At 36.2% G+C, this 17,527-nt stretch overlaps 4 protein-coding genes and 1 long non-coding RNA gene across 9 annotated transcripts in view; 1 reads left to right on the plus strand and 4 right to left on the minus strand.

Annotated features, from left to right (window-relative positions):
- Positions 1 to 1,541: 1,541 nt before the first annotated feature.
- On the minus strand, positions 1,542 to 2,046 carry LOC143151496 (uncharacterized). The gene is made up of 2 exons (XR_012993351.1): positions 1,850 to 2,046; positions 1,542 to 1,663 (listed from the first exon to the last, which is right to left on the minus strand). It is a non-coding gene; the product is annotated as an uncharacterized LOC143151496 (long non-coding RNA).
- A 5,000-nt stretch (positions 2,047 to 7,046) lies between these two features.
- LOC143151078 (tRNA (guanine(6)-N(2))-methyltransferase THUMP3) lies at positions 7,047 to 9,022 on the plus strand. Its single transcript, XM_076319860.1, has 7 exons — positions 7,047 to 7,158; positions 7,233 to 7,345; positions 7,487 to 7,949; positions 8,020 to 8,198; positions 8,284 to 8,463; positions 8,535 to 8,672; positions 8,743 to 9,022. The coding sequence occupies exons 1-7, from the start codon at positions 7,065 to 7,067 to the stop codon at positions 8,899 to 8,901; spliced, it is 1,326 nt and encodes a 441-aa protein (XP_076175975.1). The 5' UTR covers positions 7,047 to 7,064; the 3' UTR covers positions 8,902 to 9,022.
- On the minus strand, positions 9,002 to 10,338 carry LOC143151079 (putative ribosome production factor 1). The gene is made up of 3 exons (XM_076319861.1): positions 9,688 to 10,338; positions 9,327 to 9,591; positions 9,002 to 9,260 (listed from the first exon to the last, which is right to left on the minus strand). Exons 1-3 carry the CDS (start codon positions 10,256 to 10,258, stop codon positions 9,083 to 9,085), a joined length of 1,014 nt encoding a protein of 337 aa, XP_076175976.1. The 5' UTR covers positions 10,259 to 10,338; the 3' UTR covers positions 9,002 to 9,082.
- Positions 10,339 to 10,432: 94 nt separating this feature from the next.
- On the minus strand, positions 10,433 to 11,845 carry Bet1 (blocked early in transport 1). 4 transcript variants are annotated; one of them, XM_076320891.1, is made up of 4 exons: positions 11,826 to 11,845; positions 11,283 to 11,336; positions 11,034 to 11,197; positions 10,433 to 10,930 (listed from the first exon to the last, which is right to left on the minus strand). In XM_076320891.1, the coding sequence occupies exons 2-4, from the start codon at positions 11,299 to 11,301 to the stop codon at positions 10,775 to 10,777; spliced, it is 339 nt and encodes a 112-aa protein (XP_076177006.1). In that variant the 5' UTR covers positions 11,302 to 11,336; positions 11,826 to 11,845; the 3' UTR covers positions 10,433 to 10,774. The 4 variants fall into 4 exon arrangements, with proteins under 4 accessions (XP_076177006.1, XP_076177003.1, XP_076177005.1 ...); XM_076320888.1 differs by lacking the exon at positions 11,826 to 11,845 and adding an exon at positions 11,649 to 11,752; XM_076320890.1 differs by lacking the exon at positions 11,826 to 11,845 and adding an exon at positions 11,563 to 11,632.
- Positions 11,846 to 12,543: 698 nt separating this feature from the next.
- Positions 12,544 to 17,527, minus strand: part of Kank (KN motif and ankyrin repeat domain-containing protein 2 kank) — an 83,124-nt gene continuing 78,140 nt past the window's right edge. For both annotated transcript variants that reach the window (XM_076320886.1, XM_076320887.1), the window contains 3 exons: positions 15,918 to 17,173; positions 14,550 to 15,147; positions 12,544 to 14,460 (listed from right to left, as the gene is read on the minus strand). In XM_076320886.1, coding sequence (XP_076177001.1) covers positions 14,014 to 14,460; positions 14,550 to 15,147; positions 15,918 to 17,173 — 2,301 coding nt within the window. In that variant the 3' untranslated portion in view covers positions 12,544 to 14,013. The remainder of the gene's footprint in view (positions 14,461 to 14,549; positions 15,148 to 15,917; positions 17,174 to 17,527) is intronic.

A 17,527-nucleotide genomic window follows, 5' to 3' on the forward strand; every position in this document is an offset into this window, starting at 1 on the left:
ATCTCGATCGAATATTTGCACTTTTCGCACCGTGCGTGAGTAAACTCTTACCGTCAGTCATTCGGGCAACAACATATGTCCGATATCCACGATGTAATAAAATTATGATCCGATAGCTCCGGCGAGCCATTCATCTCAATCATGTTTCCAAGAAGATTGACGAGCGCGCAAGGTAGTTCCGATCTCCTCCAACTCGAGCGTCTGCGATTCTTTCCTTGCCTTCTTCGTATGGAACTCCCATTAAAATAAAATTGCTTTCGTTACACCGTCCACGCTGGATTCCGGTGTAATTTTAAATATTTTCCAACGTCTCAATAAGTCATTATAAAACCTCGTGCACCGTTAGCGGAATGTTAATTTAAAAAGTAATTGTAATTTTCTGTGTTTCAGCTCGCGGAGGAATTTCTCGCCACCCGGAAATCCGTCGGAAACGCTCTTTATGCTTTTGATTGTTGCTCAGAAAGCCTTGATTGAGATACTGGCTTTCGGGCAATAATCATAATCACGAAAGGGCAGAGCCTCAACTGTACCCGCTGAAAGCACCTGTTACTCGGGACAGACTCGATTCCAGATCGTGCCCAACAGTTGTAAATTATCGAAGAACAAAAGCAGCAGTGTTTTATTAAAGCGTATAACGATGGAAATGTTGTAGCTAGGAACGTGATTTATAGTTAGAATTATAACATTGTATGATAATTGCGAGGTCAGTACTGTAACGTTACTGTTACTGCTGCTAGTGTTTCGACACGAAATTGTAAAATAGTAAATACTGAACTACTAATATTATTATTGGAAATGATATTGTAATTTATTATTGTAAAAAGTACTCTTAGTATAACTATTGTTATTGGTACTATTTGTACTACTACTGTTACTGTTATCAATACTATTAATGTTACTATTACTACCGTTGTTATTATTCCTGTGCGAGAATATTTTTACCTTTGCTTTTAGAAACATTGTATTCCAATAGGAACAGAGACATCCTCCGATTGTATTTTGATCGTAACGTCCCGTTTTGAAAAGCCATTGAACCATACTATGTCGATTTATAATTAAACAGATTTCTGTGATGTATCGATTAAATCTTCAAGCATTTAAATCGAAAACAAATTGCTCGCAGTGGATGCTTCTGCTCCAGAGTTGCGTTTAAATAAAATCCACAGAAGGGCGAGCCACCTTTCACGATGCTGCAGTTTATTGAATTTTATTGGCGATACTCGACCAGTCCCTCCTGACGTCTTCAATCGGATTAAATTATTCCTTTGAAATTATAATTGCGCACTTGACTTCTCTGCAATCGGGGAGGACTAATTGTTGTTCGATACTTACGTGTAATTGTACTCCTCCTCGATAACCGTATTTCTGATAATAAACAATCATTTATCTCGTGTGCCGACTTGCCTTCAACATTTACAGCCTTGTTTATTTTAAGCCTAAAATTATTATGGTATTGTTGATAATTGTACAGAACACTATACTTTTTTCTCGTGCAATAAAGAAGATCAATTACTTTTTAATAGAGGTTTTTACGTATGGAAAATTATTATTAATTTTCTCTTGTAAAACCTTGTCCCGGGAATCTGGGCTTCGCGTGCCACGAAATACGAAATATTTCCTCGATGCAGTCCGGCTCTCTTCGTTGACCCAACTAGACTTCTATCTACAAATAATACAATAATAGTACACGTGAACTATCGTTGTTCGTAAATTGAAATTCCGAATTTTGTATAATATATATTCACAAAATAGACTATTTTAATAATATATAGAATCGTCTGCGTATCGCTTGGATATCTCTCTTATGTATAGTATATGACCCCTCTAATTGAAGTTTAATTAAATTAACCATTTTCGATCCCTCTTGCATCCGATATCTCGGGACTATTTTTAATATCTCCGCAACGGTTAAAAACACTGTTACTGCGGTGCCATTTCGATATGCCTGTTTTATCTGTAATAATATTAACGTTATCCTAGAATATATCCCATGTTCGTTCAATATTTCTATTTCTTCACCACCGATAACCATCAACATATTTACCGTCCGGCATCTGTACAATTTCGTCGTATCCTCTCAGCGCATCTACTCGCACTCTATTTCCGAGTTCCGTTCACAGTTCTCGCAACGTTTCTATTTTCATAATTTTTACCAATTCCCTTCAACATTTTTATTTCCATCGCCTCTGTCCAAACTTATCACCATCGTCAATGATCCCGAACATTCTCACCTTACAAGAATCTCTATTATCTTTTCACTATTCGTGCCCTTGTTCCACGATTGGAACCCCAATATCGGCGATATTTTTACAGATCTATTAATAATTACCATTGGGTTACATCACTGCCACCCGTATCGTTTATCAGATTTCACGCCAACGAAACGGACGCGATCGACGCGCGAAGAAACAGAGAACGATAGTTCATAAAAGATTCAACGTTAATTACCGGAAATGGCCCGGCTGGAAATCCGGTTTTTATATCTGCCAGGCGAGCGCGATATTTTATGAGTGGCATCGAGCAGGAATCCGCGAGAAGTTTCCGCCAGGATCGTCGGTCTTGCGCCTCTAGACGACGAGCGCCGTGACGTTTGGCCGGCGTCGATGGTAACAGGTACCGACGGCCGGCGTTTCTCAAAAACTGTCAAAAAGTCGAGGCAACGAGGGTCGACAGGTGGAAACACGGACGAGGAGAGACGATGAGAAATTCCGGTGGCGCGAGACGGGTCAGGCAACGATGCATTATTTAAATTTTAAAAGCATTTCGGAGTGCTGGCTTAATTCGCCGTCTAGTTAGCCGACCATCCCTCTTCTGCCATCGTGTTTGTCGTCCATGCACGACGTCATCGACATCCCATACACACATTGTATGCACTCGAGGATCTTGCAGCCACGGATACCCGTGAATTCATTTTCCTTCGCGAGTTATCATAAACGTGAAGGATTAGGTAGAGACGCAGATGGATGTAGATGGCGGATAGATTGCTCCGAAGATTCTCGTACAGCTGTCTGAACTTACGGTGTAGCGGCGTCAAACCGGTGAATACATTGGGGAGATCTGTACGTAAATAAATATATAAAAATGTGATACAATAATACCAAGAATTCGAGCGTAAATGAAATTCGATAAACGTAACGCAATTGTCGTACAATTTCACGTCGCTCGTTTCTATTCGTGGATATTAATATTGTAAAATTTCGTTAAATACCTACAACGTGCCATTACGTTTTCCACGCTGCAGATTCTCGGTCTCTTTAAATTTCTCGAAACTCCTGATAGCCCCGCCGTTCCCCGATATTCCTGGAAACGTAATCCCTTGATAATACTTTGAGCGACATATTCTGAAACATAAGAAACGTATCACGATAGACTCTATCCCGTCTAAAGTACTTGTGACGTGTTTTGTGAGAATTTATGAAAAAAAATTGTATTCCTACTTGGTAAAATACGCGATAGTAATAATAGGAGCTCGAACGAGGCGCAAGTAGGTCGATGAAGATTAATGGTATCAATTACACTATTGATGTCGATAACGATTGAAAATACTTTTTTACTTTAAAACGCTTAATAAGTGACAATGACGATAATGCTTGAAAGCGAAGCTTGAACTTCGATCGATGTTACTCGTAAAAGCGGAATATTTTATAAATGTAAAAAAGAAAAAAAAAAAAGGAAATTTCTATTGAGAGAAAAACCAATTAAAGAAATTGAAAACGATCTTCTAAAGTCGCGTTTATATCCCGATTCGAACGGGATTTGCGCAGAGACTTCCTCCTATCCCACAATTACGTTAAAGGCTTTCAATAAATTGCTCTGGCTCGCGTCGTTCCGAGATGTTGAAAACATTTTTTTTCTTTGCGGTTATAAATCCACGGTTCCCGCACAGGAGCTCGCCTCAACGGTCCATATTTATATAGTCAAAGCGAGTTGACAGATCGACGTTCGGTCGCGCCTCGTTCGCCTTGTGCCGATGAATATTTCAGCCACTCCTGGCTTCAGCTGTCAGTCTACGAGACAGGATACGCGAGAAAGAGAGAAAGGGTGGATGATCGGGAGAGGGGGTGAATCGCTTCTATGTATAGAGACGCATGGCCCGGCGAACTTTCGACCTAAAATGACCCGAGGTGGGATGCAGACGCCTCCGCGAGTTTTCCACCTTCCGCGATGGAGCCTCCCCCTGGCCAGCAACCACCTAATGATCGATCTAATCCAGAATATCAGACGATTCTCTATGAATAACAGGAAATTACATATTTACCTGCGTACGTCCCAGATCGACTAGTTTTCCCGCGCAGGCCGGATGTACATTAAACAGGAAATCACAGCGCACGTTTAACAGAATCGTACGTCTCTTCTTCGCGCTCCTGAAAAATTTAACCCTTCAAAAATATGTTTTTACGATTTTAGCTCGAAAGTCGAAAAAATGATTTGTCGAATATTTTCTAGAACGCGGTGGATTGCCCCGAGCGCGTTTCCTTTGAAATCGTGTTCATCTAACTGAACGATGAGATTTCTCGAAATTTAACGAACTTATCGATTTCAATTTTTGACAGTACATACTGAAATAATGATGACTAACCTTAAAGGGTATAGAAGCTTTATGTATACATATTCATACTTACATTGGTCCTGATCTTCTATCTTCGTTCTCCGATCAGGGCTGCCATCTCCGGTTTTCTTTCAAAGACTCGTAATATTAAGAATAATGTTTTCAACGCCATCTGTGAATTACAAGAATCCAATACATCGTGTAAACGACTGAGTAAAACAGACTGTTTTATGTTAGTACTCCTTCGAATTTCCGATTCTTGTAATTTAAAAAGTTAACGACTCTACGTTAAATAAAAGATATTAAATACTGTCATTTTTAGGAGAATTTCGTTGATAGAAACTTCTTTCGTTTGATGCTTTGTATGACGAGTGACTAAAATTTTTCCTTTAAAATGTCTCGTATACACGAACCGGATAAAAACTGGTAACTCAAATAACATTTGAACTTCAGAAAAATGGTATTTCACGTGGAAACTCAATCAACAGAATGAGGAGTGTCATACTGCTCTTTTCCCTCTGAAACTTCATAATCGTATTAGAGACCGGGTCCGAACGAACGTATGGGATTATAGAGTTACGGATACCTTCCAATTAGACGCGATATTTGGTTTATCGGACGTACAGAGGTGATACGATCGACCGGATAGTAAATGAAATAAAAAATACGTTTCAATCAGGAACAAATAGTCAAGTGAATGAAAGATGATGAAGTAATTACAGTTGTATACTATGGTTACTATCTTTTCATCTTGCAAAAAATCGGAAAAATGACACTAAATAATGAATTAACTATTACATTATCATTTTAATGGTATATTTTGTCTGTTCGATTTTTGGATTTTTTAATAGAAAAAAATATACATAAAATTCAAAATCTTAGGACAAAAATGAAAATGTATGTGATAAGTGCAATAAAGGACTAATGAACTATCGTATGAAATACTATAGTATTCGTTAACGCGTGTGTACGTTCATGTAATCAAAATTAAACAAAGCTTAGCCGAGAACTAGTTCCACAATTTTATTTACGATATCATTAAGAGTTTCTTAATTAAGTTCTACGTGTAAACTGCAATACCATGACTAATACGTGGAATGCAGTTAACCTTATCCCCTTCGCTATTCAATTTACAATGGATTTCGCATTTTGAGGTTACGTCGTTGTTTACATTGTAAGGGTCAACCTCTCGAATTTGATGTTACGTTAATACAATCGCGCGTAAAACGCGGAAACATTTTCGCGGCATATCCATACCACATAAATTAATTAAATCAAGGAAAACTGCAAACGTCAAGTCGTATTCTTCGTGCATATTCATGAATCGTTCAGAAATTGAATTTCCAAAGGAAACATTTTATAACGAAATCGTAGGTCGCTTAATAATTCAATACGGATAATAATTTAATCGTTTTCGAAAGTAAGTCCGATAAAGTCGAATATTTAAATTCTTCTGTTCATCGATAAGGAATCGTTCTGCTATCGACACTTTGAAGTCGAATAGAAGATAAATATTGATAAAAGCAATTGTGCTGGGATATCTTCAAATGTGGAACGCGTTGTCTAGATTTTTAAATTGTTTTTAATTATTTTGTATATTGTTTGAATAAACAGATAAAACGTATCACATTTTAAGGAATTGTTCTGTTATTATTGAGCATTTATTTAAATTGTCGGTATTTGTTTGTGCAAATATATTTAATTTTAACAAAGAATTAAAAAGCTATGTACTGTAATTGACAATGGAGAGAAATACTTTAGAATTAACTGCGCTAAATTTATTTTATATTACGGTTACGCTTTTAACTATAATTAATTTGGGTAATGAATTAAATTAGAACGCGAGGGAACGCTTTTATCAGCGAACGCTCTTCCAGTCGACGGTGGCTTGATTAATCATAACATGATGGCACTGTTGTATTTCATGACCATTTTCGTTACATCGTTATGATCGTCGAAAATATTATACGACATTCGTTGTACACGTACCACCTCCTTTTCTATTTTGTGCAATATATTTGATAACCGTTTGTTGTTATATTACGCAAAAGTTAGATACTTTGTAAACTGTTCAACAAAATTGACATTTTGTATCAGGAGACTATGAGTCTCAAGGAGGTGTTCTTTATTTTGCACAAAAACCGACTCTGCGATCGCGCGATTTTTGCTGCCTTTCACTCGGGAATTGAACCGGCGTGCATCTTTTCGCACTCTCGGATCTTCTGTACGTTCTAATATATAAATAGTTTCAATCAGTTTGCGAATAACATTTAGTTACGTTGTTTTATCTATAAATTTTGCATAAAATTAAAATAACGAATAATAGAAATAACACAAGTAATACGAGAATTCAATAATTAAGAAATTTTATATACATTTAACATTACCAACTCGTTATTAAATAGTTTTCGCATGTGTCATCCAGACACGTGGAGGTAGTTTGACATTAGTCACGTGTGTAATCACGTGTTCATAGCGTTTAAAATAATTTAGTTGCAAAGTACAACATTTCGAAATGAATGTAGACAATGAATCGGATTTACAAAAACTTTTTAATGAATCGTTAGCCAACGATAATGTTCTTACAATAGCAACGACTGTGGATACAGGTATATAAAAACTAGCTTAATTAAATGTCAGCACGTGGATCTTTAAAGTAACCTCTACAAAAATCCAATTCTAGGTTTCGAGTGGCAAGCTGTAGATGAATGTAAAGAAAAATTAAATAAAAATGTTAAGATTGTTAAGGAACGCGGAAAAGTCTATTTTAATGTAGACTGGACTCAATTTGCACAAGTACTACAATGTGTTTCACTGTTTGTTTATAATAATTTGAAATACATAAATATAGCAATATTTGCATGGAAGAATAATGTAACAGAATGTATATTAAGTCAAAAGTAAGTTCACTTTGTTTTACTAGATTTGTAATTTTAGGTACAAGAGATGAGATCAATAGACAATATATTTATTGTTGCTGATGTAAGAAAATTTGAATTCACTAAAACTAATAAAGAAGCTGATCTAGAGCTGTTCAAAGATGCTGTGCATAATAAAATGAAATTAGAAAAGTCTCTGAATGCTTGGAAACATATCACTGGTTTCCAAGGTAAATTGTATCCAACTACAGAAGAATATAATGCAGCAGAAAAAGACCGTCAATTTTTAAACACACTTACTGAGTCAATAACGTGTAAGGGCAGAAAAAGAGGTCAAGATCCATCAGATGCTAAAGAAGATGAAATTTTAAAGTATAGAGTAACATGCGAGAGGACTGGTAAACATACATTCGAATCAGCTGAGATTGCTAGAACTATTGGAGGAGAATTACAAGATAAATATCTCTGGCTTGTAAATTTATCTGCGTATTACTTAGAAATAGTTTGTAAATTAATTGACAGTAAGTAAAATATAACTACACTACGTATTGTTTCTTTGCAACAAATGCATGTATATTACATTGTTAATAGATGAATTGATAACACATTTACGTGTTACACATGAATCTAAGCATCGTAGAAATATCATGTGCTTTGGACCAACTACTCTTAGAGCGACTGTATGTTATAATTTATTACGATTAGCTGAACCTAATCCAGGAGATATAATAATTGATCCAATGTGTGGTGGTGGTTCTATTCCAATAGAGGTTGTATTAGAAATTCTGACATAATGTATTTGTGAGTTTACAAGTATATTAAAGGGATAACAAATGTTAACACTAAACATTTTAGGCAGCTTTAGTTTATTCTCAATCTTTTATTATTGGTGGTGACAATCATCCAAAAGCTGTAGTTAGGACAAAGTCTAATATCGATGCCTCTGCCAGTGGATGTAAAATTGATTTGATACATTGGAGTGTATCACAATTACCACTAAAAGATTCATACATTGATATTGTTGTTACTGATATGGTAATTAAATGTTGTATTTTCTTACATTTTATTGTTTTATTTTATTTAATCTATAAAAAAAATTCTTATAGCCATTTGGAAGAAGAAGTGGACGAATGACAGACAATAGAATACTTTATAAACAATTTTTACTAGAATTGGGACGAATTCTAAAACCCTCAACAGGTCGAAGTGTCTTACTCACTTATGACAGACGTAGCTGTAACATGGTATGTTATCAAAATTTTGAAATCAATATTCTTATTCAAAATTACAATAAAAACCTTGATTCTTTTTAAGGCTTTACAAACAGCAGGAGACTTGTATCGAATAACAAAAATGTTAGGAGTAAATATAGGTGGTCTTCAAGCTGCAGTCTATGTCTTAAAAAGAACAGATACACCTTATGAACAATTTAAACCTAAAGCTATGAAGCACACAAAGTGTAAAAATAATTGAATGGAGGCTTTTAAATATTGTTAATTTATATTCTAGACTAATTTCAATATTTTTATTACAAATTAATATTTCATAAGAGTTAAATAAAAATAAATTTTTATATTTCTTATAAATACTTTATTATTTACTTAAAATGACAAATCAAGTAACAATTCGTAGAAATGTTTACAGTAAATAAAGTTCACAAGAAGAACTTTCTTCTACTAGTTTCCATCTCATGTCTTCGTCCCTGAATAAGCCATTCGTATTCTCCATATTTAGTATCAAATGTTCCATGTTGCAAATATTTCAATTTTAAAGTAAACCTAGGTCCTAATTCTCTCAGTCTAACCTTACCCTTTTTAAGATCAAATTGGTATCTGCAATGTTGTTTATGTTACAATGTTTTCATTTAATTAGTTAATTAAATAAACTCTAAATGTTACCTATGATGCCTGAAGAATATATAATCTCTTTGATTGTGAAATGTTACAGCCCTTCTGCCTTTAAATTCAGGTTGATAGTGAAACAATGCACCTAACATTCTACCAATTGTAAAACCCAAGCGAGTAGTAAAATTATTTAAAATAACTTCTGGTCTATGTTCTGTAATCTCTTTATGACTACGTTTTAATTCTGGTGTTATTTTAACATTACTAAGTTTAAAATATGCTGTTGGACCATCAGGTAAATGAATGACCAACATACCATCTGAAAAATTTGATAAGGAAAATTGTACTTGTAAATAATTAGTGCATTTACATTCATCAAATGGATTTAATTATTATAAATGTATAGAAAGGATACTAGGTTTACACCGATCTTCATTAATGACAATAATATCAGTAAAATTTCTGGCAGTTGCACTTCTGACTATTTTCTTTATTCCAGATCGATTTCTGTACAATGACAGAGAATTTGGTACTATTCTTGTTAATTCTCTACCGAAAATTCTTGTCTTTCTTGTTGGATTGTCACAATAAGTAATCAAGACTTTAGGTTCATAATCATGTCTATAATAAGAAGCAAATTCATCATGTTCAAAGTCAACTTTAAGTTCTTGATTTTCTTCGTCATCAAGATCACCAGTAATGATAGTTTCATCTTTCTCCCTCAAACTTTCAATAGTGTGCGGCACTTGTTTTGGAACACCTTCTTGAATTCTCTGTTTTTTAGCTGCTTTCTTGGCCTTTATTTTCTCTTTCAGTAATTTTTGACATTTTTGATGCCGCACTGCCTTACATTTTATATGGTTAAAGTTGCTGTCAGAAGGCAAACTAACCTCTGGTGTTTTATTTTCTGATGTACTTGGACCATCTTCGTTACTTTCTTTTTGTACTTGACTGAAAGGATTTATTCTCAAACTTTTGACCTTCATTTTAGAACTTTTCGTATTCTAGTCGATATTCAAAATGTTTTTTTTTCGTAACATGTGCTAGTCAGTGCTAGCATTTCACACGTGAACTTGATGTCACTTGGTATGTTAGGTTATTATACATTTGTACTTAATACCGCCAACTTTTAAATATCATGATGACAAGAAAGACGAATATATGGAATAACTTTTATTTACATTAATTAAAATATATTTATATACATATATATGTCATTATGCATACAAAATACTAATTTTGTATGCTTCTTCTGTGTATAGAATATACGTTTTTAGAGAATTTTTACAGTTATATTAATTTACATACATATAGATATTTTTATATATAAAACTCAACAAAAATGTTAACTGTACAACTTATATAAATTATTTTAAAATATTGTTGACTTTTATACACAAATATTGTACGCCATGATTAAAAATTATTTATGTATATGCATAGTAAAATAATTTAGGAATGAATTCTCCCTCTCAAGTCTTTATGATTTCATAGCATGTTAGTTAAAAAAATTTCATAGCTATCCATAATACAAAAAAAACAACTATAGAGAATACAAATAAATATATAATGTAATATGCATGACTTCCTTTGGATAAACGTAAAACACGTGCAACAGATCCTGTTAATGAACCGCTTGTTCTTTCAAAATCTTCATCCTGTAGCAATAAAAATGTTTATTATATATATTTGCATATTACATATTGCATATTTATAATAAATAGATTTTCTAAATGTTCATAAATAATACAGATTATTTACCATTCCACGAAGCATTTTTTCCTGATATTGTACTTCATTTCCAATGTCTATTGACAATGACTTTAGAGCATGAATTTTATCTTGTAAATGATCTGTCATTCTTTCATTTTCATCTTCCAAACCATTGTGACTCGATGTTGTGGGTACTGGTTCATAGGCATAACCTGTTATAAAAACCAAATGTATATTGGACTAAGAGAACTATAATCTATTTACGTGAAAGTAATACTTTTACATTGGTTAACTTACTTGAATGTGACCTACGCATTTTATTCTCAATTTTGATGGTTGATTTAGACACTTCTATAACCAAAATGATAATCGAATTATACATTAGAAGTATAAAAAAGCATTAGCATTTTATAGTGCAAATTAGTGTATAATTAACATTTTATCTGTTAATGTTGACTTCTCTAAAATATTCATATTATATTTTTTTTACTTTAATGTAACTCTGCAATACGGTTCAACAATTTTGTAAGATTTGAGAAAACTTAAAATAAACTCAAAAATAAAACATACTACCTACAATATTTTGTAAATCATTGATATAATTTATTATAGAACAATTTATTTGTATGTATATAGATTATATCAAAACATATAACAACAAACCGTGCAAAAAGAACTGTCAATGAAGCAATCGAATAGACACGAAGATTAGTATACGTCACGTTACGTTATGATGTCTAGTCAGGATGGTCAACCTTCTTTCAAAATGTCTAAGGAGTATTAAAATATGATCTAGCGGTGATGAACTAGAACTATACTTTTCTAACTTGAGCATTTTACCATAGATGGCGTTAGCATTCTTCTTACAGCTTTGTTTATTCTTTATTAAGAAAATTGTCGAATTAGTTTAAATTTATATTTGAAAGGTTACAAGTTTCTGGAAATGTATATTATGCTTAATATAATGTAAAACTGTTTATATATAGAAAAAAATAGAATATATCAGTAGGTACTCGTAGTGTCGATGCACAAAAATTGGTAGCTTCATCTTGTGGAGGGAATGGGAACTATTTGAATGCAGTTTTAAGAATAGTTTAAGTTGTTTATCGAGAGATGGCAATACCATCCATTTTTTTGCAAATCGATTATCCTAATCAAAGGATTAATCTACTATTTATTAAGTATGCGCGATTGTTTTAAAAATTAATTCCGATATATGAATGCTACGAAATAAGAACTGCCAGCGACTCAAAGTTATTTTAACTTTATAATGGGTAATCGATCCAAAGAGTAAAATTTTATTTAAACGACGTAAATGTATCTACATACACATATAATCGTATTAAAATGAAACGATGCGTGTTTAATAAGTAATGGTTCATTGAATTGACAAACAATTATAAAACTTAAGTAATTTCATTCAATTTTGAGACTTGATCATTTTTCTCTCACGCGGCACAAATCCGTGTTACCGTGTAGACATTGAATTTTTAAAGATATTTATATCAGCAACTTGTAAATAGAATTGATCACAGACTAAAGACTTTACATAAGGAGGTTAAAATTTTAGTTGCGAATTATATTTTTTTACATCGATTCTTCGTAGATTATAATATAATACAATCATTTTCGGTTGTTTCTCCTCGAGTTTATTATCAGTTACAATATGTTAAATATAAAGGCACAAACAATGAAAAGTAGTCCTCTACTTCCTAGATCCCTACGATTCTATTACTTGATTCAGTGCTACCTTTGATATATAATCGCCACTTAACATTAATATAGAATCTTAACGATAGGAATACTCATTACAACGATGTCCGTTAACCTAAATCTTTGATGTTGAACTTAAATACGCTCATTATTTCTAGATATTCACAACCCTATAAGAAAACGTTCAACGTTAAAACTCTTCTTACATATTCCAATTCCTAATACGAAGGTGATACGCATAAACGAGGAATGAAAAAGAATTACATTTCTGTGCTCTATTATGTATAAACTGTACCCTGAAAAAATTTCAACAAGTATTAAACTTAGTCACTTTCCCTCGTATGCCCTTCAATATTTTGTATCATAATTCACAGATACTATATTTATACTTTCACGTCTATAACATTTCTACTTCAACATCGAACGACGATCGATAAGTTCTAAGAATGTTCCTCGTATATAAATTCAACATTAATTGCGAGAATTGCGAACCTCGCGTTTGTGCACCATGTAATTATTACACGTATTGTATTATGTCTTTCTATATATATATATATATATATATATATATATCAGTACACAATTATTCTACTGACAGTTTGATCCCCAGGGTTTAATGGAAATTAGGCCTGAAATTCGAATACATTAATGTAAATGTAAGTAAAAATTTCTGCGATAAGAAATTCGGATTGTTAATGATTCACTTTGGAATGTTCAATGTCACAGGATGTTGGAAGACATTACTTGATTCTTGCACTGTGACTTTTTTCCTATATATGAAATTTTTTGTACTTTCACACAGTTTCTAGAGTTAAGAATCAAATTTTGAATGTGTCTGTATGATCATAGAAGTTTCATATTCATGACATTATATAAAATCTATCAACAATGAAGAAGGGTTCATTTTCACTTTGATAGCACCTAGAAAGAAGTTTCATAGTTTATACAAATCCCTTCTCTCATCCTACATCATGAAACAAAGCGTTTCGTACGAATCCTTTCTATGCACTAACTTTACAAAACGACACCTTCAAACTTCTCTCGAATAATTGTATACAAAGTTGAGCAGTTAAATGGATATCTTAAATTAAACGCTTGTGCCGGGGCTAATAAATCGTTAGGCAAGATCTTGATCATTTATCCAGTAGTTAACACCTTAAAATATTGTAATCGACGATAAATACTAAAACACGTTAGCAATAAATATAGGAAACACGGGACGCCGATTGTATTATTGCTTAGTCATGATACGATTATGATTCAAACTATCTGCTAGCATGTTAAATACCTATGAGAGTCTTCCGGTGTTTGTAAATTATTTAGCAGAATATTTTGAAGAGTTTAGGGAAACGTTTGACGAATGAATTCTTCGGGATGGAGCCGGACTTACTGGTGCTGAAGGAGAGGGTCCAGTAGGCGTTGTCGGTTTGGACCCTCTCCTACTCCGTCTCATCGACGAGTAGGGACTTGTTCCTCTATTTACGCGTTCGTGTGCATAAAGTACTACGCCGATATCTCGATTACCCGCTTCCAACGCAATTTTTAAAGCGGAACTACCGTCTACATCGACGATCGATGGATCACAGTCTGGGTGCGCGAGTAACAATCGTACAATGTCCGTATGTCCGTGTTCCGCAGCGCACATTAAAGCTGTACTGCCATCTTCGTCTTGAATGTTAACTGCCGCTCCAGCGTCTAAGAGCAGTTGAGTCATGTCTTTGCGACCATGCGATACTGCCAACATCAAGGCAGTCTGACCATGCTGAAAAGAAATGTAAATTTTAAATAGATCGTTACGAAAATTAACGTAACGAAATTTAAAGAATCGTCGTTGTCGTACGAAATGCTCACCACTTTCGCTCGAATATTAACATCGGCAAGTTGGAATAACCTGTTTGCCACCGAAGCATGGGTGGAATTTCTAACTTCTGCAAGAGCCGCCAACATCACAGCCGTGTACCCAGCCACATTCGCTTTATTGATGTCGCAAACTTTAGAGTCTAGAAGTATGGATACTACGTCAAAATTTCCATGCGAAACGGCATAGTGCATCGCGGTGTTCCCACTCGAGTCGGTCATGTTGACAATGTACTGCAACAAGGAACTGGAACATTCTTCGAAACAATCTAGATAATCCTCTACTTCTAAGGGATTGGCGTTTACTGTGCTAGAGATTTTGAACCACTCTTGTTGGATGATATTAACAGCATTTTTCATCTGATGCGAAATATTCTTGCTGGGTGATTTTTTAAGACTATCGTTTAGAACTTTCATGGCGGCTTGCATCTCCTTGGAAGGTTCGACCTTCTTTCTAGGTTTTTCTTGAATCGGCTGAAACAAAGCAGACTCTGGAAGCTCGTGCTTCTCTTCGTTGTCCGTCTCTTTTTTTGCGCTATATATTTCCTCTGACTTCTCATCCTTCCCCTTTTCCCCGTGCAGTTGTTGGATACTACGGAACAGAAAAAATACGTAAGAATAGTTTCTCGAAACGACGAGAGTAACTAACAATCTTATTATTTTTATCCTCCATTCCCGCGCACATTTGCAACAATTGAACAAAAACGGTGTTTCGAGGAATCAATTACCCTTTCTCAACGAAACGAGCCGACGATATTTCGGTGAGTTCGGTATCGTTAACTAAACGGGTAGCGTGTTGTTGTTGATGCTGCTGCAGCATCGATCTGTCGAGATCGGATACACGGTTTACTCGTTCACCATACCGAATTCGGAATAATTTTAAGGACACTTTCTCTGTCACTGACCTCTGAGGTGTTATTTACAATCTGACCTTTACGCGCACCTTGAAAACACTTATGACGCATCCAACGGACAACCATGGAGTCGAAAAAATCAACAATCCCCCCCACCCCCGGCGTGCGTTTAATGTCGCTAAGCATGTGATACATTGATCGAAGCGAATATCTTACCGAACTACCCCCAACGTTCACTTTCCACCCCGACGAGATAGATGGCGCGCGCCATATTTTCTCATATTCGTATCAACCAATGAAAATTATTTTCCGATAACCGATACCGTCGTGTAATTCCCTTCGGGCGTTAATAAATTCTAGAAATCTCGGAACACATGCTCAACGGGAAACGTAGTTCGTTTAAAATGTACAAAGCCGGATGCAAACATCAACGACACTCGGATACCTTCGGTGATACTTGCCGACACGGAAATATTTCGCGACACCGCAATTAAGAAATACTACTAACCGGTTACTGTTGTCATAGTGGTCCTTGTTATCGGAGTCGTATCTTATCACACCACCGGCCGGTATTTTCGTATAGGTGTCCTGCCTTTTGAACTGCCTCCTGTGCTCCAACACGTTGTTCAACGGTATATGGGACGGCCTCGGTATCCTCGAGACGAGATTCGTGTTCTGATGATTCATGTTGTTCTCCGCGTTGTTCACGATCTGCTTCGCTAGATTCTTGATGGTCTCCTTGCAATTGTCGCAGTAATTCGCCGCGCACGAGATCGAGATGTGAGGTTTCACCGATTCGCCCACAGACACGTCTTGATACTTCTTCTTCACCGGTGAAGTACCAAACTCCCTCTTCTTGGGCGCCAGGCCAGAGGTATCGGTGCTCTTGACGTTGGTCCTGACGAGATCGTCGACCATAACGCTTACCGATTTGGTGGTCTTTCTGTTCGCGTTGTCACCGTAATTGAACGAACGACTCCTCGAGTTCATCGAATGCAGGGACAACGGTTGGTTGGACAACGGATCGGGACCGACGGCGATGGTTCTCGTACCGGGACCGATTCTCACTTGTATCCCGACTTCGGTTACCTTGGGTTTGGCCGTTACACCGGCGTTCGTTCTCAATTTGAACGGTTCGGCCGCTTGGGTGTGCTGGTCCTTCTTCTCGACGATTTTCGGTGGTTCCGGGGTGCACTGAGTGCCCCTGGAGGCTGTGTCTTTGATCAAGGTGCTCTTGTAAATCCGTAGTGCGTCGTCCACGATGATCGCTACGTCCTCCTTGGTGAGAACGTCCTTCATGGTCAAACCGGTCACTGTCCCGTACGATCGTTTCCTGATCTCGGTTTTCGGCACGGGTGCAATGTCCTCGCCGACGAAACGACTCCTGACGAGGTTCTTCGTTCTGTCCCGGGTGTTGGTAGCCGCGTCGCGATAGGTTCTCGCGTCACGGGACAGTTTCGGTACGGTCGGCGGTATCGATTCCACCTGAAGTGGGCTCCGTCTCAAACGATCCCACATCTTCGATTCCGGCGTGATCTCCTCGTACATCAGTTGGCTACGGGTCAAGGTCGTCTTCCAACTGTCACGGGAATCGCTCGAGCCGAGTTTCTCGATGCTCGACGACGAGGAGGTCGTCCTCTCGTCCGACAACGACGCGCTACGGTCTCCTATTTCAGGTACGATTTCTTCGATCTGCAATCGACTCCTCTGCAGGGATCGTTTTATCGGGGTGCTCGTTATCATGCCGATATCTCGTGTTCGGACCTGATCACGTGAGAACAGTTAGAATACAATCGTCGTGCATTGTCTCTTGTTCTCGCGTTAGCTACTCATTGTACTATCGTTATCGAGGGAACGCGCTGTTACGTTAAAGCGACGCTACCCGAGCGATTCTTTCCCGCGGTGGTTTCTCTACCTTTTCTTTCATTTTTTCAACGACGCGCTTCGAAGTTTTCCGATTCTAACCGTATTATCGGATCTCTGGTAAAGAAAGTGTCTTCTCGAGAATTTCGATTCGTTTCTGAATCTCTGTATACTCGATATACCGGGTGATTAGTCTCGATCAACGTACGACGAAGAGACGAGTCGAAGTAACGAGTCCAAGTAACGAGTCGAAGA

This window comes from Ptiloglossa arizonensis, chromosome 9 (assembly GCF_051014685.1).
Source record: "Ptiloglossa arizonensis isolate GNS036 chromosome 9, iyPtiAriz1_principal, whole genome shotgun sequence".
NCBI classification, from domain to species: domain Eukaryota; kingdom Metazoa; phylum Arthropoda; class Insecta; order Hymenoptera; family Colletidae; genus Ptiloglossa; species Ptiloglossa arizonensis.